The following is a 24,887-nucleotide window of genomic DNA, read 5'->3' as shown; positions in this document are numbered from 1 at the left end:
TTATAACAGACACAGTATCAAGTGTTTTTTTTTTTTTTTTTTTTTTTTTTTTTTTTTTTTTTTTTTAACAAATATTGGAAAATTTGCAGCAAAAGTTAGAATATTGCTCAAACATTCTCCAAGCTACAAAGGGTAGGGGAGCATTTTGAAATTTACTAATATAATTGATCTTGTTATTAACTTTATAGAGCAGTTACAATTTACAAAAATAAACATATATACAAGCGTACAAACTTTCATGCAATAAATCTTTGCAATTATAGGAATATTTATAGTGCTCATTCTGTGTATTAATTTCAAGAAAATAAGGGAAACTTAAAATTTCAAATAAACAATCCAATTGCAATTTTCTTCTTTTGCAAATTGTTTAATAATATTGACAGAATTTATGTGCATTAATTGAAAATGTCACAGTAGAAAGAGGGGAAGGGACACAGAATAAGACTAATCTTGCTAAATTATAAAATTGTATTGAAAATCGGATATTTAATATGAGTTGGAAGCTTATATTACTAAAATTATTCACTTAATGTTTATTGGCAAATCCAAACTTTCAAATTTAATAAGTACAATAAAGTACCTTCCCCAATTTTCTATGTTAAATAATTGATAGTTTCAAATAGTAAATGCATTGGCATATATTGTATATTAAAAAAAAAAAAAAAACACCAATTCCATAAAAACAGCAAATTTTCATTCCAAATACATTGCACTATAGTACAATACATTACAGTAAATTGTATAATTCACTAGACAATGATTTATACAGATTGGCAGATATGAAAATTTTATTTGATGAAATGCACGAATGCAGTATAAAATCCAAGGAATGGGTAAATTTTTAAGTAAAGAAGTTTCAAATGCAAAAATTAGCAATTGTTATATGGAATAATTTAAACCATATCATTTCATAGCTTATAAAGATGAAAATGTGAAAAATGTTATTACTTTTTAAAATTATTATCCCTTTATTTTTTTCATTTGCATAAGCATTTTGATGAGCTTGAAAATTTATTAAATGTTTTGAATATTTTACATAATTAGTGAAAATAAAGGAAATTGAGCTTCAACATAGTCACCTTCAGGTGCTTATCTCTTTTGTACTAAAGCATATAATTTACAAATACTTACAAATATGAAATATACTCACAATAAGACTTTACATTAGTTTAATAGTGGAAAAATTATTGCTAAGTAATTTTAATACAATATTAATACAAAGTTAGTTACAATATTAATTAAAATAATTATTAAAACAGAGTTAGATAATTACTGTGATAAAAATAGAAACTTTGAACATTAAAATTTTTTTTCATTATTAATGAATCTGAAAATTAATTTATGTAAATATTATATCATAATCAGAATTAAGATAAGAACAAAAGTATGCTGTTGTCAACATTAAACAAAGTATAATGCAGGATTTATGTCATAGTCAGAATCATGTATAAAGATCCAAAGAAAAACTAAAATATGTAAATTGTTCCACTTATTATATAAATGGTTATGGTTAAATGAAATGTTTTATGTTAAGTACAGAAATAAAATAATGTTTTGAGTTTCTAACATGTTCAAAACTTTTCACAGAAAACACACAAATACGATATATATATATATAAAAAGTTTCACTCAAAATTTTTAAATAACTCATACCACGTCAAGTCATTTGGCTAACTTATAAAACACTGTTAAATACATGAAAACAATCAAAAAATAAAATCCTACACAGAATGGATAACAAGGTTACAGATGAGACTCATACACTTATCCTCAACTTTTTCATCCAGGAATTCAATAAAATAAATACACAATGTAACGATATATATATATAAAACCCAGCAATTATTCATTTTGGAATTCATATTTCATATATGAATGAAAAAATTATGTTCATGCTCCAATTAAACATTTATTTCTTTAAATAATTTAATGTAAACTAATGAATACTATGAAAATATATTTAAAAACAATTTATCATTTAAATAGAAGAAAAAGAAGGTTAGTATTTTTTCCATTAAAGTAATAAAATATTCATGTAATAAAAATTGCAATACAGAACTTTACAAGTTTTTTCACCTTGAAAAGTAGCAGCAAAAACTCTCAAGGCTTTACTTTTATTGATAAGGAAATATGTATATGCATTAATACACAGAATTTCAATCAATGTTTAAATGTAATTCGTAAAATAAAAGTATAACAACAGTTAACATCAAAAATTCATATTCATACTTGAAATTGGCTACAATGGCCCACTAAAAATACGAGCCTTAAACCTTCCAAATATACAATAACATATGCTTCACAATACTACATAAGAAAAATAACTAAAAAAAAAAGTCAATGGCAACAAGTAACATCTAGTAAAAATCCAAACACAATTTTAAGAATGACTATTTATCTAAAGTAATGTACTACTTTAGCTTATCACTTTGGTTTGGTCAATTCTTTTCATAAACGACAAATGATATTTTAAAGATTAAAAAAAATGCTTAAAAAATCACAATCATACATATAATTTTACATTTTTACAAGCTTATAATACAAAGGCAATGCTCCACACAGTGTGAATGTTGAATATTATTAAATACAACTGTTCTTATAAATATGCAATCAAATGACAGCAGAATGAGATGTTAAACTTCTTCATGAGAAAATTCTCATTGAACTGAACATCTGACTTTGCCACTTGCTTTAAAAAAATTGAAACAGAATTTAAAAATTTTTTCAAAGTCATAAGCCTAATAATGAATTATTTGTCAAACATCCAGATTTTTGGCTATCTTTTTCTTTTGATACAAAGTAACAGAGGCCAAATGTTTGTTAGGCATAACCTGAAAGGGAAACAATGTCAATAAAAGATTTATTACTCTGGCTCTAGCATGAGTTATTCATACATAATAAATCTTTTCTAATCATATTTTTCTATGCAACTACTTTCACGTTCTAGTGAGTTTAGCAAGTTTCTTAACCAATTAAGTACGTTTGACATGGATACACATCAATCTGGACTTTCACCTTGGTACAGTTGACATAATTTTTTTATCTAATAAAAATGAAACCTTATTTGCTTTATTATGATTTTTTGCAAAATTTAGTATAAAACCATTTGTATTGCATTCAACATGTATATGTTTCATCACTTAACTTTAAAAAATTCCGCAACTATCTGGTTTAAAGTTGCTTAACTAGCTATCTTTAATTTCTTGCACTTCACATTATAAGGTTTCTTTGCTTCAAAGTTATAATGATGTATTTGGCATCTTTTTTCCAGTGACCTAGCATCCATGGAAATTATACACAATTTTATGCCCAACATAATTATAGACTAGAATCAGCTAATTGTTTAAAGAAAATTTAATTGCATCTAATTGTTTAAAAAAGATTTTTGAATTAATTTTTGATAAAGTTATTGCCAAATTACTGTGAAATATTTTATTGACTATATTTCTTTAATAGGATGCAGTTATTGATTTTAAAAAAGCCATAATTCAATTTATTTCTAAATTTGCAAAGATTAAAAAGCATCCTTAAATATAGCCATTATTATTGTTAAGGAGCCTGATTCATGACCTTTGGAGATAAATGTGTCATAGCTTCCCCGTAAAGAATATGAATCAAAAAAGAAAGTGAAAGAATAATTGTGTGATGCTTTAATAGTTTAGAAAGGAGCTTCCCATTTTTAGAAATGATGCTGGGATAGAAAGTAAATAATGGCTTGAGCAGAAATTTGAAAGAGCTTGTAATGCAGAAGTTAAGCATGTAGAAAACAATTTTATGAACTCATTCAAAATGAAATTACAAAGTGTTTCATTCTAATCATGGCTTATTACCTAATTTATTAAATGTCAGAGATAGGCATATGCTTCTAGATGAAAAATAATACAAATAATTTTAAGTTAATTTGTTTGCATCTTTGAATGTAAAGCTGAAAAAAATTAAAATATCTAAAAAATATGCAGTTACTAGTTTTTATTAGTGATATTTAATAAAATAATTTTGACCCATTGAATTTTAAACAAAAAAAGTTCCACTCTTCTTTGTTCTGACTTGAAACTTTTAATTTCATAATTTTGACCATTTTAATGATTACTTAATGATACTCTATTTTTCCAACTGGGAGGATATACTTTTCTATTAGTTTAGAAATTAGCTACTAGTCTATAATCGTAATAGGTACTCTGCTATACAATAAAACTAATTGAATTTACGTTGTATAAAAGATAAAATATTTATTTTTATTACAAATAGATAGCTATTAATGGAAAATAAAAATCAGAATAATCAAATTTATTACAAATAAGTAAAAAGTCAAGGATAATAACCTAACAATATATTATAAGAGAGTTAAGGGAATCCATGTAAATGATTTTCTAAACAATTTCAAATTATTTGCAGTGCTTACAAAAATTGCTGATCTTATAAGGACATAATCACCTTTATTTTTCAAACCAACAATAGATCATTAAAGAAAGAAAACTTACATGAATTTAGTAATATTTAAGAATGAATGTTTGACAAAATAGTAAGGTAAAGATTCTTTCATTTAAATCATGTTAATCTGTATATATACTTACTTCAAATATGATGTCTTGATAACCATAACAACAAGTGGAGCCAAATGGATTTGTAGCATTGTGCGTTGATGCCCTGTTTAAAACAACAGGACGTTCTAGGGGTTTCTTCAGCAGCTCTTCCATCTCATCCCACTAACAAAAAAGATAACAATGAATAAAGTTAAGACATCTAAAAAATAGCAGTTTCATACAAACTTAAGATATAATGAATCTCTAAATATAATTATAAATTGGTATCTACAGAACTTGAATTTTATGATTTTTACAAAGGAGATAAAATATTTCTTTAAAAGAGAGAGAGAGAGAGAGAGAAGGGAAATAAAAGGAGAGAGAGAAGGGAAATAAAAGGAGAGAGAGAGAGAGGAAGTAAGAAAAAGGAATAAATATTTCTAAAGTTATTTAAACATGCAAAAATAAACAATCCGAAAACTAAACACTATCTAAGCCTTTCTTATCTTATATTTTGTGAGCATGTACAATTAAACATTCTTATCTCTAAAATATGACACCTTTGATTCTTTGACTGCATGACCTAACTGGCCCTGCGAGTTTTATATTGCCTTGTCAGTTTCTGTTTTAGACGATAGATGCCAAATGTAAAGACAGAAAATCCTTAATAACTTATTTTATATCCTGCATCTCTTGTTTGAAACATAACCTAGCCTGCCAATATAGAATTTGCATGACCAGTTGGCCCAGGTCAGTAGTAATAAGGTTAAGGACAGGTTCTATCATAGATCTTAATTAATTGTACGATTTTAGATTTTTTAAAAAACTGCACTTAGATGTGACAAATATTTTCTTGATTTATTTAATAATTTTGAATCAGAATTACTTGATCAATTTTATTTATAATACTAATTCATATTTAATTATAAAAAATGTATTTAATTTTTTCATAAATTATCTTTATTTTTTACAAACAGTGTAGTTTTATGCAGTATGCTTATGAATTCTTGCAACAACAAAAGGACAATAATATTTAATTTGATGAACAATATTTGCCTTACAGCGAAGGGTTCCAATCCACTAATGATACTTTTTCCATGGAAGAGGTATGGTATGGGTATTAAATTAATAGATGCAAAATATTTTTTCTAATCAGCTGATAGAGCCTTGTGTTTTTTCTAATTACTCAATATCAGTTAAGATACCATGAGTTTTAAGAGCAAATGCAAGATTATTACACTCGCTACACAATGTGACATAGTTTATGCATAAAGTCTCAGACATTTTCCACTGGTATAAAATAATGTTTTTAATATGATCTATAACCAGTAGTTCATTAAATACATTGACTTGGTTTTCACACTTCTAGGACATAAATCCACAGATTTTTTCTAGAACTCACATGAAGTATATCAAGCATGCATATAATCTACATCACACTAGCAAACCTCCCAAAATGTAGGCTTTGTAGTGAAACAATAAATCTACTTTTTTTATTCCCTTCTCCTATCAAAAAAAGATTAATGCAGGTAAATATTTGTTACTTTTTCTTCCATAGCTTTTGTGGTAAATATTGTTTATCTGCTCTTGTAGATATCCTGCAAATCAAAATTGATCTTTTCCCTTATTTACTAAAAAATTTGGTACATTCAAATGGGAGTATTGGTTAACAAGATACGAATGAATTATAAATTCATTAAAAATGATTCAATCCTTGTACAAAATAAGATTAAATTACTAATTAATTATATTATTTAAAATTTTGAAGCATTTCACTTCGCATATCGTAAAAAAATTCTTTTTTGCAGATGAGTTTATGTTTGAGTTAGGTGATTGTATTTAACGTTCTTGTTGTCTATCCCGCGATTTTTGCGGATAACGCAGAAGTAGCAAAATTTGTGCAACCTGCGCTTTTGGGGATGCATATTTCCGTCTATTAACTATGTAACCCCTTCTTTTCCCATTCATGGTTTTATTTTGGCTTTTCTGGTTTCATTCAGGTCTGGCTGAACAGATAGCATTAGTTGTCCATGGTTCTGCGAAATATACAGGCATGTTTTGCAGCAGTTTTTTAGGGCTCTTTTCAAAGTTCAAAGATGTCTGGCAGAAAAAAATTTGCAATATTTGGACCTATTTTGATAAAAGAATTACGCAGCGAGAGGGTTAATGATTAAAAGTTTATTAAGAAAATTCTTCACAAGTTGAGAAGATTTAAATCGTAACTATTAAGAGTCAGGTGGAAAACAAGATACAGTGCCAATTAATCAAGAATATACAATTAGCATTTTTTCAGAAATATATGATATCAAATCATATTAATAACAATAAATATTTAAACTGTGATAATTATTACAAAACAATGAAATTTAGTTTCAAATTTCACAAGTAACTGATAACCAATCATGAAAAATCCCTAAATAAATTAACTTTGAATGATATATTGCAAAGTTTTCTTACCTTTGTAAATGCAGTAATGATTTGTTTCTTGTCAGAGACATCCACTAAGGTAATGTTTTCTGGTTCTGATGATGCTTTAACTTCAATCGGTAAATTGAAGTTGCAACGAAAATATATATTAAAGTTATAATGGCCCGGATAGTTAGTATGGAGAATAAATTTTTTCACTCTGTGACTTTTGGCATCAAAAAGAACATCCTAGAAATAAATTTTTATGAACACTCAAGCATTACTAAACACTGGGATTCACAACTGAAATATTATGAAATTCAAATAATTAGATTAGTAATGGAAATGAGCATCATATAAGTGAAAATATGCTAAACAAAAATTGTGAGTTGCACTTACAAAAAATAAATAAAGCAAAATACTCAAAAACCAACTATAAATTATCATTACTACTATTAATTTTTAAAAAAATGTGTTTATTCGTGAATCAGAATGTTGGTATTCTATAGAGCAAAACGTCAAATTTACAGCTGCCCAAGTTTGTACAGATATTCTTTGGTAAGGGAAAAGATTATCTTGGAGTATTTTTTTAAAATTTAATTATTAAAAATTAAGCATAATTTTAATGTTTATATACCAATTATTAATAATTTATACCAATACAATTAGTAGTCATTCACATTTTTTACAAATAGCAGTCAAATTATATGCTTAATTTGCAAAATGTTTCTTTGTTATAATAAAATACAAATCATTTTCATTGTTTTCTCAAATATTTAATATATATCCCATCTATAATATTCTCATCCATTATTAGAAGATCAGAAAACTATCCCCCCATACATCTTAGTAATATAATAATTTTTTTTTTCTTTTTAATTCTTCAAAATATTTGTGGAATATGTAAACTATTCTCTCTGAAATAATTATATTACGAAACTTTATTTTATCGACGAAACGAAATATTATCAAATATCTTCAGAAATTATTTTTATGACACAGAGGAATAATTCTTTAAAACAAGCATCAATAAATTCATATAATTAATGTATTAAAAAAGATAAACAATTTCATGAAATTTCATAAGCCATCAGAATAGAAATTCAGGCACTGGGTGATACTATGTGTCATTGCCATAAATCTATTTTATTACAACTTCCCATTGTTACTTTCATAGAAATTTTGGCATAACTCACAGATGCATTATATAAAATTTCACATTTCTTGTTATGGAACTGAAACAAATTATGGTTTTAAAAATTTATCTATCATGATTAATATTTAGTTCTATACAAAAAATAAAAAGGTTTATTATCATTTTTATATATATATTTTGGTAAAAGAAAGTGACTCTAGCTAAAAAGCATGATATTTTTTATATGTTTCACAGAATTATTATCAAGTTTACACAGAATATTTTTACACAGAATATTTTAAAGTCAAAATCTAAAAAGATCCCATTTTATACAATGAGCAAAAAAATAGTTTCATTTAAGACATCAAAGTAATGTAATGTAAAATAAAGTAAAATATATAATATAATATAAAGTAAAAAAAAAATAATAGTACATACAATATAAAGTTGCTTATTAAATGAAGTGGTAAAACAAACTTACTATTCCTAAAGTGAAATAATTGTAAAAATAGTCTGAGCAACTCCATTTTCGATATCTGTGAGAATTGGGTGAATGTATTTTCATCTTATCTTCAGATTTATAAAAGACTTTACTAGGCGATCCTAAAGCACTTGTAACATCCTACAGAAAAAGAAAATTTCTTTTTCAAAACTGAGCTCTTAAATAAAGTATGATTAAATTTAAAACAATTGTATAGGGGGATTAAAATCTGAATCTGGTTTAGTACATCATACAGGCTTTATTCATTATAATTAAGGCAGTACAAAATATCAGTAGGAGCTAATTTATTGGTAAGTGAAATTTATTATAGTGGTTGAATTCCTTTTATATATAATAGCTGTTGATCAATGCTATCTACTCCACTATAAATGTAAAGGAAAAAATTGAATATTTAGCAGAATTAATAAAGCTTTAAAATTTTGTGTACCTGCATTTTATGTATTATAGAACTGTAAATCATTTGCTACAATATTTATATATATATTTAAAAAAACTTAAGACTTTCTTTAAATTGAATTTCAATTTTTAAAATTCTGAAGTTCTTAATTTTTAATTTCTTAACCAATATATAGATGAAATAAAATTCTTCAAATTAATCATAAAGTAAGACATTTCTTTTGAAAATTGCTTTCCTTATTCTTTCAAATAAACTGTTTTAAAAATGTTAAAAAAAAAAAATACTGTGGTTATTTCTTTTGCATTTATTTTTATTCCACTTAACTTTATAAAAATGTTTAAGATCCTTTTCTAACACTCCTGTGACATAATAATAAAAACTTGCATCTTAAGGAAAGTTCCAGATTAAAAATATGTGCACAATCAATTCATTAAATTTCAGCTGTTTGCATATTCTATACAAGACTTTCATAACAGATAGTAACATACAAAGCAGTAATTATAAAAAGGTGTTTAGAATTAAAAAGTTGTTTCAGAGTAGGAGAATTAGAAAAATCTTATCTTAGTTAGTAGGAGAATTAGAAAAAGAACTTGGTACCAATTAATGATAACAGCAAAAAAAGATGAATTTGATAACATAAAAAATTTAAATATTGATACAATAAAAAAAACGATAAATATATCCCAAACTTTCTATAAGTTAATACATACTACACAAAAACTACTAACTAATAATTAAATGTAATAAAAAAAGGAAAAATACGAATGTAAAGAAATGAAACATGTTGACAGTGTTTCAAATTATCTTATAAATATTTTCATATATCAAATTATGCATATTTCTATTAAGCATTCATTATTTAGATGAGATTTAAGGAATCCTTTCAATGCCTTTTTATATTATATGGTAGAACCAAATTCAGTTACTCTGAAAATCCATTCTTAAATAATGACCTTTAAATTACATATTTCACTGAAGCTTTACAATATGACTAACCAGCAAAAGTAATCACAGATTTATCATAAATAAGAGTCGAATTTCTTGATGTACTCAAAATTCACAAATCACTATATTTCATATAAAAATAAACAAATGCACAAGATGCTAAAAGCAATAATATCAAGGCTTGGTAAGAAGTAAGGGTCTTTCAGATCCAGCAAAATAACACTGCTGTAATAACAATCAACTTTTCAAATAGAACAAATTTTTGTTAACTTATTCTTACTCTACAGATTTTTTCCAATTTTTATAAGCCTATTCCTGTAGTTTCAAATAAATTGAAAAATTATAATGTCTTACAATAATAGTTGCCATCAAGGACATATTTATGATATATGACTAAGATTTCTTACCATTGTTTGTTTTAAATAAGAATGGTTAAATACTGGAGAAGTACAGAAACTGATAAATTACTGAGATACAGGATTTTAACATTTTTTTTTTTCTCATGATATCAGTAAACAATAAGTAATATACAAAAACACAAAATTTTACAAATTGTTTTAGTATTAAGTTTGACACCTTACCTGAGCAGAATCCCCAAACTTAATAACTTTTGTCATGATCTGCTTGCGGAATTCCAACAATTTATTAGAATCTAGATCTATTGAAGGAGAAAAATACTTATACATCTGTCATATTCATATAATCAAACAGAAGGATATACAGTAAAAAGTAAATTGTTTGCAATTCCAGTAGCATACCTTCAGTTATAATTCGGAGCTTTATTCCTATAGTTTCATCCCCTTCCCTTAGTACATCTAGATTCTCTAAGTAGCAGTGGTTACAGAAACTATTGTTTGGAAGAGAAGGAGCTCTGAAATATCAATAAAAAGATAAAAAATGCTAACTTAAAAGTTAGGAAAATTACCAAGAGTTATTTATAACACTATAAAAAATGGAGTATTAACTCATATATATGCAGTGATATCTCTTAACCTAATTAATTTTCTAATTTATCTCTTAATTTAGTCCATTTTAACTTCATTCTAAAATGTTCTCTTATTTCCTGATCCAATTCCCACTTTTTATTTAATTCTACTTGAAATCTATAAAACTGCTGTTTTTTTCACGCTCCAAGTGAAGGGATAAAAATCCTTAATGCTTACAACATTCTTTTAAAGATACCTAAGATTCCCTTCCCTAAGTCAACATGTGTCCAAGAAATCCCATGAAAATTTCATAGCAAAATCACTGAAGAGAAAAATTTCTGCCTGTTTTACTCCTGTGTCATGATGTAAACTGATGTATCACTTACTGCTTTTTATCTGTAAAATTATGCCACCCGAATAAAATAAATAGAAGTTAAAATACCAAAAGTTTCTTCTTTTGAGACACACAACTGCTGAATACACACATACAATTATACACACACATACACATATATATAGCTGTAAATGTTAAACTAAATCTTATATATACTAAATGTGTAGAAAACTACATATTTTTATCTTTTAAAATATTTACAGAGAGGGAAAAAGACATTTAGATAATAATGGGTCAAGGATTTTTCTATGGAATCCAAAACGTTCAAAATGAATAAGCAAACGAAAAGAAATGCAAAAATAAAAATTAATTATTATTTTATTGCATAAAATATGTTAAATTTAAATAATTTAATAACTAAGATATAATCATAACAGCAATTTACACTCTATTTCAACACAGTTTTTAACCATCCATCTTTGTAAATTATTCTAAAATCCCATTGCTAAATTCTTTTAAATTTCCATAGAATTAAAACAGGTTTAAATAAATCTTTCTTATAATAACTAAAACAATTATCAAAGTTTTAAAAACATGAAAATATGTCAAAGTTTAAATGATCAAAATTTTGTTCCATTTTCTTTAGAAGAATTACATTTGCATTGCAAACTACAATTTCCAAATCATTAAATTTCATTTCATTATTTAATTTTTATAATATTATCATAAGAAGTTTAAGATTTCATGTTGCAAATATTCTTTTCTTTAGTTTAGTTTATTCTCTTAATATTTAAACAAGATTAAAATAACATCTATAAGTTGTTTAACAGCATTAGTCATGTCCTCGTCTTTTTTTTTCTTAAAACATGAACAAAAGCATATATTTTAAGCAATAGAGTAAGTCAGATACTTAAAAAATAATTATGAATATCTTTAAATATGTTATTCTGTCAGTATTCACTGTTATTTTTCTTATTATATAAATACCTGGTTTCAGAAAGACTGTTGCCACTGTATATGGACATTTTGGAGACCACTGGAAATGACCCAAATTGGAGACTTCCAACTCCATGAGCGTATCTAGGCTGATGGGAAAAAAATGAAAAAAGAAAGTTAATGTCACAAAATGTTAAAGCAAATTTTTTAAAAATTTAACATTTTTTATATAAACACTACAGAATATTATCTTTATACTAGTCACCTTTCGTGACCAGTTTGCTTTTCCAGTTTTTTTTTTGGGTGGGGGGAAGGGGGGTGAAATATGCATAAAATATCACATTATAAATTAATTTGTCATAATATATCTAATAATAATCAATGATGATAATACTGAAGGCTTAACATAATTTTTCCCAGTGATATAAGTTTTTTTTTTTTTTTTTTTTTTTTTGCATATGTTCAAGAATTATTTAAGGAGCCAAAAATATTAAAAGAGATGGTCTGTCTTTTATATTTTATTTATTATCTATTTGATTGAATCCTGACATAATACAAAAAATAACCTATAATATTTAGAATTAAAAAAAAAACTCAAATAAAGCATTTATCAGTTATGAATAAATAAATATTATCAAAAGTATATTCCATTCACTATTTACTTTTTTTCAAAAAATTAAGCACTGAAAAGAATACACTTTCAAAATATAGTCAAACATTTTTTTTTTTTTTTTTTTTTAGATATCACTATTTTATTAAAAATGAATTTAATGACAAAACAGACATAAATCAGTAATCTAGGAAATCTTATCTTAAAATGCATTTAATTATCATTTTTTTTTAAAAAAAAAAACTTTCTACAACCATAAAATTTTTATCAAGATAATAAAATTAAGGAGTAACAAATATATATAAATTCCAAATGTAATATAAATAAAATAAAAATTGCAAATTCTTTTTCTAATAATACTATAATTTTGTTTCAAATTATAATATTTATAAACAATTATGTTTTAATCCACATCCATATACACAGATTTTTTTTATTTCTAAGAACACAATTCCAAATTTTTTTAGAATTTGAAAATTTTATAAGTAGTAAACATAAATATAATAAAATCTTTGCAAAATAAGTTATATAAAAATAATGTAATACATGAAACTACAAATATACAATATTTAACTATCAACTTTTAAATAATAGTTGAGCAATTAAGCTATTAAAAATAGTATCAGATTATTAATGAGTCCATTATTAATAAAACTTTACAGTAAAACATTAATAAAATAATGTTTTTTAAAAAAAAAATTGAGTCAAAACTTTTGATTACAAAACAAAATAAACTCATATCACTTTAATTTTTTTTTTAAAATATTCTAAGAGACATTTTCAATATTTTTTAAATAGTTCAATATACCTGTAATTTGGGATCTATGGCAAAAGCAAATGTGAGGCCACGGAAATTTAATACAAATACTTGTTGAGAAGAATGATATTCTGAAAAATAAAATAAAATTTAATCAATAAAATCATTTATTCCAAAATCATAAAAGTATAGAGCATTTTGAAATGACAGCAAGTAATGAAATTAAACAAGATTATCTGAAAGAAAAATATAAAAAACATTATCAAATGCATTTTTTTTGTTATGTTTCCAAATTTTTTTGTCATTAATTGTCATAATTACAGACTTGCTGTTATAGAACTGTTAAATAAGAATTTAGATTAAGTGAAAGATTTATGCATAGAAAAAGTTTTTATAAATCCATTATTAAAAAAGAAAACTTGAAACTAATGAAAGGAAAGTAAAAATCAAATCAACTGCAAACCAAACCAAAATAAATTATTTCACACCAAAAAATTAGGAAAGGGGTTTTGAAAGATGTCAAGTATTAACAAGAATGTGATTAAATTAGTAAAAATCCCTTGAAGTAAATGGAACACATCTCACATTCTAAAATTCCAAACAGATTCAATTCTGCTAATTATCACATTTATGGCTAGAGGAAATATTTAAACAGAGGTTTAAAAAACCATTATGCCCTAATTATGTGATTAATAATAATCAAACTTTTATTGCTATAATATATTATGGTTTATGAACTTTCCTGGATATCTGCTATCAATATGCCTTTACACTATATTATTGTAAGCTATGAATATTTAAATTTGCTTTGCTGCAAGTCAAAACAATTAAATGTATTTAAAAAACTAAATTACTTTTTCTAACATCAAACTATGCAACATAACAGTTTAATAAGGGACAAATTGAAATTTGTTGGGGCCCACAGGCAAAGCAAATTTTGGCCTTTACAAATTATCAAATTAAACTTCTCTTAAAATGATGCAATAAACAAAATCTCTGTACTCCTTACAGTTGTGGAATCCCCAGAGATTTGCCAAATTTACCGATCTGTTAATGAAGCCCTAGTATAAAAAATAGAATAGGAAAAAATTTCTTTAATTAGTGACTAACATTTTTGTCCAATTATTCTTGTAAAAAAGAATAAAAAATGCAGCATTTATTCCAAGGCCTTTTTCTTTCTTTCCTTTTTTCTGATATTACACATGCAAAGATAGCAGCACAGTTATATTCATTGTTAAGTTTTGATCACTGAATTATTTTTTTTTACCATTACCAATCAAGGAATTGTTTATTTTTCATATTATTTAATCCATAAATATTTAGAAAATCCTACTATCCAAGAAAATAAAAATATTTTAATATTACACAATTAATATTGAGTCAATGTTTGCTAAAATTCTATTTGAATATACTTCACAAATTAAAATACTTAACATTTTTCTTTTTTCTTCATAAGGTGCAATTATTTAGATATCTTAACGTCCTATTTCGAAGATGCATAAGAACTATTTTCGAACAGACATACTTTCAAACAAGGCAGAAATAATCTGCATAAGGCCAATTTTTGTAAAAAAAAAATAGCTGGCTAACTTTTAAGCCTTTAATGAAAATAATATTTTTTATAAATTTTTTTCTTATAATAACAATACCTGTTGATAAATTCATATGCCAATGGTATCTCACAGTTGTACCCAAAGAAGGAATTTTATTACGAAGAACAGAATTACCTATTATAAAAACATTAATTACATAAAAGTAAATCATGCAATTTTACTTGTCAAGCTTCCAAGCAAAAAATAAGCAGGAGAATGTTGAAGGAAAAAAAAATAAGAACAAAAGTGAAGGATTAAATATCTTTCATTAATATCTTATTTTAAAATTTATTAGGATGCATTCAGTAATAACAAAATCTTTTCCTAGAGGAATTATTTTTCATTCATTGTGCACACTAAATAAATAAATAATAATAATAAAATAATGCATGCTTCCAACCTACCATTTTAAATGCATTTATTTTTAATTTAATATTTCAACTACATCTCATTATAAATCACAGTTTTATTTTAAAATTTAATAGACCCCAAAAACATTTTGTGGTACATACAAACACATTCTAGACATGCTACTAATATGATAATTAAAAATAAGGAAATTAAAAGTTCAAATTTATAAATCAGCAAATGTCTTTTCAACCAAATAAATATTTGATATTCTTACATTCAGAGCACAAAGGATTTTGTTTTAAATGCTGGGAAGACAAGTCATTTTAAAAGTATTATTAAATTTCTTCCTTTGGGAAAGGGGGAAGGTTTTCCACTTTTATTCCCGAATTTATCTTGAACTTAAAAATATCTTTATCTCAACTTTTGATATAATCTACATATTAAAAACCAGAAAATTACTGATATTAATTGATGAAATGAATTTCTGCATCTCAATAATTCTATTTTAAAGTACAGAATGTTGAAAGATTAATAATCATAGCAAATATGGAAAAATACGATAATAGCAAACTCAATTTTTAAAAAAGAACCCAGAAAATCAAGATAGAAGAAACCGAAATAGACCCAAGACATATTTAAGGCATACTCAGTAGTTAAATACTGATAGTTCAGACATGAAGTACAATTCAACTTTTACTATTTTTTCAACCATCAAAATAAAAGTTGAATTGTAAGCCAGCATTGTTCTGAAAAACTCTCTAAAAGGATGCATGAATGCCCAATTTAACAATTTCTGGAAAACAAAGCACTACTCATTCATAAGACAGCATCAAGCATTCTTAAGAATAATGCAAGTTGTCTTTAACATAAAAAAAATAATCATGTTAATCAAGTTCGTAAAAAAATTACCACCTTTTTTTTACAAGATTTCAGAAAATGGGATCATGTATTCTTTAGCAAGCCGCAAGTTTTCATCAGAAATAACTTTCTCCAAAAAGGGGGGGGGGGGAGAGATATTCAAAGAAGTTCAAAACAAAACGAAAAATTAAAGGAAGTCATTACAAAATAATAATTTATACTGTGACATTAAAAATCTTTGAATTAATTGATGTTGCTCAAAGTTTTAAATACTTTGTCATCTTTTAGTGCATCAAGTGAAATAAAAAAAAAACAATATAAAATGTAATTAAATTATATATAATTTATCAATAAAATGTAATTAAATAATATATCATTTTATCAATAAAATGTAATTAAATAATATGTCATTTTATTAATAAAACATAATTAAATAATATATCATTTTATCAATAAAATGTAATTAAATAATATATCATTTTATATTCCACTTTGATACATCTCCTAATCTGTATCAAAGCGGAATATTACGAATTGCATTTCCACAGAAACACATTATTGTACAAATCAATAATAATCCATTTAATCTAATATTCACATTCAACATATAAAATACAAAAATGATAACTTAGTCACTAGACAGTAACTATAAATGTTAGCATTTGGAAAGATACAATGCACTACTTAATGAATAATATGCATTATTAGAAAGAAGCGTTAATTCATAAAGCATTTTATATATTGCACATTTTTTTAAACACAATAATCTAATATGTAATTTTCAAAACTGAAAAAATACTGCATTATATAAAGAATAACACAAATTAAAAGTTTGCACAAACCCACTCATAATTTACTTCACAGAAGGGTTTTTTCCCCCTTTTTGACCACACATATTAATTCTAGTATCAACATTTTAGTATTACATCAATTTATATCATATTTAAGAAAAATTTTCTTGCCCTTCACAAAATACAAAATTTTTATATTTTTTTATCTGAAATTAAACATATTTTTTTGTTACATTTTCATTATGTACTGAAAGTAAATGTAAAAATCATCAACTTAATAATGAAGTTTATAAAACATGACATATGAAAAGAACAAGCTGAGATGATATTTTAAATATGAATGAAAATGCAGCAAGTATTTTATAAAATGTAAATAAAGCAATACAAAGAGTAATTAATGTATTTGGTTAACAGCAACACACTAGAAAATAATTCGTCACTTGTTAATGATATTTTTTCAACAAAATGTTAAGTAAACAAAAACTGAAAATTTATTTATTCAGGGGTGTTTGTGGGACCCCAAAAAATCCCCTGAAACTTTTACGGACTTACTACCGGCATTTTGGAGTTTCGAGAAGGGGGGGGGGAAGAAATGAAAAATTACAATTATGAAGTATTGAATGACCTAATTATAAAAGTTCAATGAATTACTTTTTTTGCAAAATTAATAACCATAAATTTTCAAACATATAAACTACTACATTTTATGCAAATATTTTAAATTACCTGAATTAATTCTTTTAAAAAAAATTATCTAATTTCTGCTGCTTTTTTTTTTTATTTTCTGATGTTTGTGGGCTTGTCTTTCTTTTGTGGTGAACTTCATAATTGCAGGAAGGTTGACTTTTATTTTCCTCACTTACAGTTGAAGAAATTTCCTCGAGAACTGCACATGCAGAGGTAGAAGCAGTTTGCTTTTCTGCTAATGTAGAAGGTTTTTCAGAGACTTTTATAGGTGACTCATCTGAAATACATGTTTTTAAGTCCTCTTGATATGTTTTCCAACTTCTGTTCATATTCAGTAAGAGATCTTTGTGAATTGGATCAGTCATTGGATTTTTTGAACCATATTTTTCACATGAGGTTTCTTTAGAAGCCATTAAATCATATTTAATAGTCTGCACTGCATCTAGGGAATCAATCTTAAGAGAGGTTCTATAGTCAGTGACAAGTGTATCCATTAAGTTGAATGCACTTTCCACTAATGGGCCATGGAAGCAGCTAAGGCAGGCTTTGACCAATTTAGCCAATGTAGGATACTTATAATCATTTGTGAAATCATCTTTTAAATTAAAAACTTTAGACCAATATTTATCAATTGTACACTTGACTTGATTTCCACTTTCATCAGATGTGTAGAGCATTTCTTTGGTGATATCAATATCACTCTGGTATAACCTTATTTCAGCTTCTACTTTTGACTTTTCATTATCACTAAAAATATGGGACATAAAAGATGATAATTTTTCAAAAGCTAATATTGTACTGGTTTTACCTCTTAGCTCTGGATCTAATGCTGTAAAACTAAATAGATATGAATTTTTAAGGGGTAATTTCTGTTTCATATGCTGAAATTTCAAAGTAAAATTCTCTTGCGTACATAAATAAAAAAATATTTCAATAAGCGAAACGAAAAATTTACACGTGCATCAATAAATGAAACGAAAATTTTACACAGCGGAGAAAAAAAAGTTGCGAAGCGATCAATGACAAATAGCTAATACGGCGAAAAATCCCCCTTCTCTACTTATTGGCGCCACGCCAGGAGAGATAAGACCTTTGAACCCAGAGTCACGTTATCGCACATCTGGTCGAACGAAGTCTCCCCCTTTTTTTTTCTGCCGCGCCTACTTGCCGAAAAGAATCCAGAAGAGAATGTCCGAGAACCGGGGGAATGAGTCATAACTCGCAATAAGGAAAGAACAAAAAAGAAGTTTTTTCCCCCTTTTCAAGCATTATCACTGCCTTTGGAGAAAGAAAGGAAAAGTTTTCACCACACACACTGACCTTGCGTTTTCTGCTTTAAAAGCAAACAAAATTACCCAGATCAAAATAAATAATTCATTATTATTCCTACTTCCTTTTGAACGACGATCCCCGGAAATTCCGGGGATCGAAGTTCAAAATCCCCGGAATTCCGGGGTTTCCCGGAGCACAAACACCCCTGTTTATTTGACAAAAAAAAAAAAGAAAAAAAAGAAACTATATAATGCATAAATTTCTGTCAAGTCCCCCCCCCATCAAACAAAATGTGATTTTAAATGTTTACAACTATTTTTGTTGTGTTAATGCAATCGGTGTTTATATTCTTTTACTCATTCTCTTCTAGCCACTAAAATCTAATTTTAAATAAAATCAATTTTGTTTTTACTAAGTATATTACTTCTATCTTCAAAGAGTTTTCTATGTTAAGAATAAAAAAAAAACTATCTGCAAAACTGATCCAATTGCCCAAAATTAAGCAAATATTTAAAATCCTTTCACAGCATCAAGCATTCATTTATTTATAATTATTCTCCTCGCCCTTTTAACAAAAATTGAAAATTGTGGGTACCATTTTTTAAATATTAAAATATTTAATTACAAATTAAATAAGGAAATATATTATAAAATATGAAGATGGTACACTATATTCAAGAGAATAAATAGTAGCATATTCTGAATCCAAGTATTTGATATTCTGTGCATTAAAAACAGCAGAACTCTAAAACATTTTCTTTGTGGAAGAAATGTTGTAATTTGCATATTAAGACATGCATTACTATGCTTAACATGCTCAGTATTGTATAAAACATATAATTTAAATCAGATTTGATCACAAAATTGTATGAAACATAATTGCTTTGCATAAGTATATTTGGAGGGGGGGAGGGAGGATGGTTTGAGGATCATTTGCTTAAATTAATATAATGCTCCACATGCTTAAGAGGCTTAAAACTGGTGTGTAGCAGTTAAATATTGATTTAGATATTATAACATGGTAACTATTTTTTAAAAATATTATAGGTATAAAGTATCTAAATTAATGAAATATTTTTAGAACAAAAGGGGGAAGGGGAAACATGATGATGCTTTAAAGTAATTAAACAATTGTTAAAAACTATAATGAAATAATAATTAAAATGTACTCACCTCCTGGATGTGTAGCTCCAAAAGAATGATCTATTTGTTCTAATGTTGGTGTTACTTCAGGTGAGCAAAAAACATTTCCACTGAAAAATTTGTTTAATTATGAAATACTTTTGCTTGCAAAAGATTTGTTACATTATCAGAACTTATGAAAGTTAAAATCAGGAGGAAAATTTCAATTAACCACTCTTTTTATAAAGAATTAAATTTTTTAATGTTGAAATAATAAAATGTTTTATTCATTAAATATCTAATTTATTTAAATACTTATGAATACACTTACCAATATTTTAATTTAGTTTTGTTCATGCAATAAACTTCTATAATCTGAAACAAAACAAAGAATTGATTGCTAAACTGATTTTTTCAAAAAACACTTATAGCAAAATATTAACTAGCATAAAGTTTCAAAAATATGGGATATTCCTAATAATTATACTATACAATATTTAGGTAAAATATCATATCATGTACACAGTTTGAAATATTGCTTTGGATAGAAAAAGAGAATAAAATAAGAAATTTTCCATATAAAATAATAATAATAATTTTAAAAAATCCTACAATTAAAGAAAATGTTTTCTTCCATTTAGCAGAAAAGAAAATAATTCATTAAACTATCTGTTAATAGGATGATAAATTTCACTAGGCAGTATAAAACAATTTACAAAATCAAAAAAAAAAAAAACTGCTAATACTTTTATAAATAAAATCTATACTTTTAATTAAATTCAAATAAGTATTATGTTCAAGAAGATTATCAATAACAATAAATTACAATTTAATTACACTGACTTAAATTGATCCTGAAATATAATTAATATAATAATACTGCAATTATAAACTTCTACCCATATTAGTTTATTCATAAGAAATATCAAATAAAAAAAATTAAATGGCCATTTTTTTTATAATATGTAAAAGAGTCCATATGCGATTCAGCACTTATGCATTGAATTACAGTAAATCCTTAATATTATGGAGCTAGAATCAATGAATGAATTTAATAGGTAGAGCTTCCTTGGTAAAGTAGGAACAAAGTACCTGTTTAGGCAAAATTTAAGACCAAGTTCTTTATTTTTCTAATAAACAGAAATTTTTGTAACTAATACGGTACATACATTAAAAATTTTCAAATTTCATTTCAATTAAAAATTGTATTTTTAGCATAATATTCTACTTTAAATTGTTCCGAAAACCATTCATGATTTAATGGATACTATTTAGTCACAAATGATCCATTATAACTATTCCTGAAATTTATACAAAGATACAACCTATCAATAAGTAAATGAAAACAGATACTTTCCTAAAATATTCCATGATAAAGAAATTTAAAGTAACAATGCATATGCAGTATAGATTTTAAAACAAGTGAATAATATAAACTTGACAGCTAAAAACTTTAATTTATTTATGTATTACAAATATAGAAATAAAAGCATGCAAGGAAAAAAATCATACTTTTAGCCTCTGTGTAAGTGGATCAAATATCAATCGTATCCCATCTTGAGAAAGGTTTATGATTAAATCCATTACCAAAGGATTCTATAACAAAAACAATCAAATAAAATAAATAATTTAATAACTAAGAAAAGATACACTACAAAACATTTTTAATATTTATATATCATGAATTTTTCATACCAATTCACTATAGATGACCTGAACATTTTTTATAGTATGAAACTGTTGCTGTAAGATGTGAACAACTTGACTAAATGCCATACCTAAAAAAAAATATACAAATTTCAACATGGAATCTAACAAAAAAAATTATTAGATGTTTAAAAAGAGATTAGCTATTTTAAGAATGAACATTTTATTTATTTATATAAATTTAAAAATATTTTTCAGTTATATAAGACTTTCAACAGAGAACGGTCAAACTTTCTAGGTATAATTCAGGAAAGATAGCAAATTCATTGTGATTAACTAAAAAAAATGTACTTAATTTATACAAAACAATCAGTAAAGAACAAAAAATTTTTTTTGTGCACAGTTGAAGAGTGATTATGGTTCCATTTCAAAAATTCTGAAAATTATCATGAAGCAAACATTTAGTAGAATCTTAAATAATTTTGAATAGTAATATGATGTATAATGCCCAGATAATTTAAAACAATAATATAAAGTATGTATATGCATATTTCCACACAATTTTGTGAACAAACCATCAATTATAATTTAAAATAATTCATAAAAAGCTAATTTAGTATGATTTAATTTTAATATGATTTAACCAAAACCTTGCTAAATCTTAACAATAACGTTCATTACTAAATTGTAGTAATGAATGACACAAAAAGAATAACATCAGTATTCAAACTTAGTGATGAATAATGCTCAGATAATTGTGTTATTGATTTATGTTTTACATACAATTTCACAAATTTACTTTTAATTTACAATCCGATATTTAAATATAGTTGTCAAATTAAACTTATTTTTATACATGAAAAAGACATGGACCATGGACATTTTTTTTCTTTGTAATATAGAGGTATTTAAAATATAATTCTCATTAAGAAAATTTAAAAACTAATAAATAAGTAATTTAATGGAAACATGGAACTCAATATTATTCAAATATTTGATTGCAGGACTGCATAAAAAGAAATAAAGAATAAATATGCTTTTAAGGATAAAAAAAGATTTTATAAATAATTCCAAATGCAAAATAACATAATATCACTAAATAATGAATTTTTTTTCTATGAAATGCTTACTATTTAAACAGACATTGAAAATATATAATACAAATGTACAGCTCAGAATTAAATTTTCATTATCTTTAAAAGCATTTAAGATTTTAATTTATTACATATTAAAAAAAACTAAGGAAATATCATTCATTTAAAAAAATGTGATACAATACTAAATAAACCAATTTAATTATTTCTTAATTTAAACAATTAATATCTTGAATACATGTGCCAAGTTAACAAGATTTATGCATGAATTTTGAAAAACAAATTATCTATCAATATTATTAAATGTACAATTTGTAATATTAAACAATGTATAAAATATTACTTCATAACTTTATTTAAAAATTAAAATAAATTAATTAAGTTAGTTCATTCCATTATCGAAATAAAACGTTTATTATCTTGAATAGGTTATTGTAAATAACAAGACCAAACAGGCATTTTCATGCCTGTTTTCTTAATGTTTGTTTAAAAAATATAGAAAAAAGGTATTTCATTGAACTCCTAAAAATATTTCCGATCATATAAGTAATATTCAGTCCAAAAAAATATTACGGTAACAATTTTCTAATTCTGCACATCAAATTTTATAGTGATTTTTTTTTTTTGAATATATATATTTTTTTGCACAGAACTACTTATAGATCATTACGTTTATAGCTAAAAGAAAAAAAAAAATGAAAATAGCAAAATTTGAAAATTTTACTCTAAAAAGAACTGGCAGATGAATAATATGCAAGATTCTTTTTATCCTTACGTCGATAAATGATTAATTGCAATCAGTAATTCTACTGAATATTTAGAAGAATGATTTTTGGCAAATGAAAATTATGCACAAGAGACATCAATACAGAAAACGTGGATACTCTATAAGTAATGATAAAGATAGAAAAAATTCTAAATAAAAGTGCGATGTATGACAAAAGAACTAGTATTGTTCTCTGAAGTTCCTGAAACAATTAGTGCTTATAATCAAAGTTTAATAGAAGAATTATTCTAACATTATAATATTTATTTTGATGCATTGCAGTTGTGAAGATCCAACTAAATTAACTAACATAGGTTTTTGATTTATCATATTATTTTATAATTAGAGAACAAATGGAATTTGTGCTTTGTGTGCGATGCATAGTTCAGGTGGAACAATTAATAATTTTTGCATTGGCGCATCAGAGTGAATGATTATTAGTGCGCAATGAGTTTGCAGGAATATTGAAAATATATTATAACTATAGTCTATCTGCATAGAGCAGAACACACAGCTGATAACATTGAGCAGGTGAAAATACAATGTCAGCTGTGCGCAGCGGAGAATTTTCAAAACAAAGTCTTACCCAAAACCAGCTCCCATTGTTCGTTTCCAAGTGATCGCTCTGGCACAACTTCCAGTTCCAGCATCCTGACTTAACTTTGACGATAATCCTTGTTGAAATGTATCATCTGTTCATAATCTCTGCTAAAAACAATTAACATCCAACATTAAGTGGATCTTAACAACACTTCTTTCACTTCGCCATCTTCTTACATGATGTCTGTGTCAGGTGTTAATACAACCAATGAAAATCAAGGTCTCATAGGACATGCGCAATACCTTCCTTTTAAAATAAAAGCAACCACGCGGTAATGTTAGTAAACACTGACAATGGTAAATCGTATTCTTTTGATATGTGCCATATTGTGTTACGCATGGCATGCTACGTTGAATTCTTAATTGAAAAAAAAATCAGTAAATAACTCTTCGATTAGATTAGCCAAATCACTTTTGTTTCATTTCCCAATAGTGACTGACAGATAAACGAAAATTATCTAAATGAGAATATATATGGTGTGTTTCAAATGTTGGAACAGATAATTTAATCAATAAAATTGAGAGTATCAAATTTTTTTATACATATTTGACTAGAAATAAAAAAAATACAATGTAAAATGAAAAGTAATATTAAAATATGAAGGAACTTGATTTATAAAACATCATTATTAAGTA

At 25.4% G+C, this 24,887-nt stretch overlaps 1 protein-coding gene across 2 annotated transcripts; it reads right to left on the bottom strand.

Moving 5' to 3' along the window:
- Window positions 1-2,484: 2,484 nt before the first annotated feature.
- LOC129971388 (phagosome assembly factor 1-like) lies at window positions 2,485-24,467 on the bottom strand. Of its 2 annotated transcripts, none has more exons than XM_056085109.1 (13): window positions 24,238-24,467; window positions 21,840-21,922; window positions 21,657-21,740; window positions 20,476-20,519; window positions 20,196-20,275; window positions 13,523-13,602; window positions 12,156-12,253; window positions 10,667-10,779; window positions 10,490-10,566; window positions 8,546-8,686; window positions 6,981-7,178; window positions 4,575-4,706; window positions 2,485-2,831 (listed from the first exon to the last, which is right to left on the bottom strand). In XM_056085109.1, exons 1-13 carry the CDS (start codon window positions 24,299-24,301, stop codon window positions 2,757-2,759), a joined length of 1,269 nt encoding a protein of 422 aa, XP_055941084.1. In that variant the 5' UTR covers window positions 24,302-24,467; the 3' UTR covers window positions 2,485-2,756. The 2 variants fall into 2 exon arrangements, with proteins under 2 accessions (XP_055941084.1, XP_055941085.1); XM_056085110.1 differs by having other exon boundaries at window positions 10,667-10,755.
- Between the last annotated feature and the right edge of the window lie 420 nt (window positions 24,468-24,887).

Source organism: Argiope bruennichi, chromosome 6, assembly GCF_947563725.1.
Source record: "Argiope bruennichi chromosome 6, qqArgBrue1.1, whole genome shotgun sequence".
Taxonomy (NCBI): Eukaryota; Metazoa; Arthropoda; class Arachnida; order Araneae; family Araneidae; genus Argiope; species Argiope bruennichi.
Note: the sequence above shows the minus strand (reverse complement) of the source record. Positions and strands in the feature narration are given on the sequence as shown.

Bases quoted from the DNA above. Each gene is read 5' to 3' on its own strand.
- LOC129971388 (XM_056085109.1), bottom strand. From the start codon at position 24,301: ATGCTGGAACTGGAAGTTGTGCCAGAGCGATCACTTGGAAACGAACAA. The intron at 20,276-20,475 runs GTAAGTGTATTC...CAAATTTTTCAG, and splicing joins AAAACTAAATTAAAATATTG to TGGAAATGTTTTTTGCTCAC. The intron at 10,780-12,155 runs GTATTTATATAA...TTGATATTTCAG, and splicing joins AACAGTCTTTCTGAAACCAG to AGCTCCTTCTCTTCCAAACA.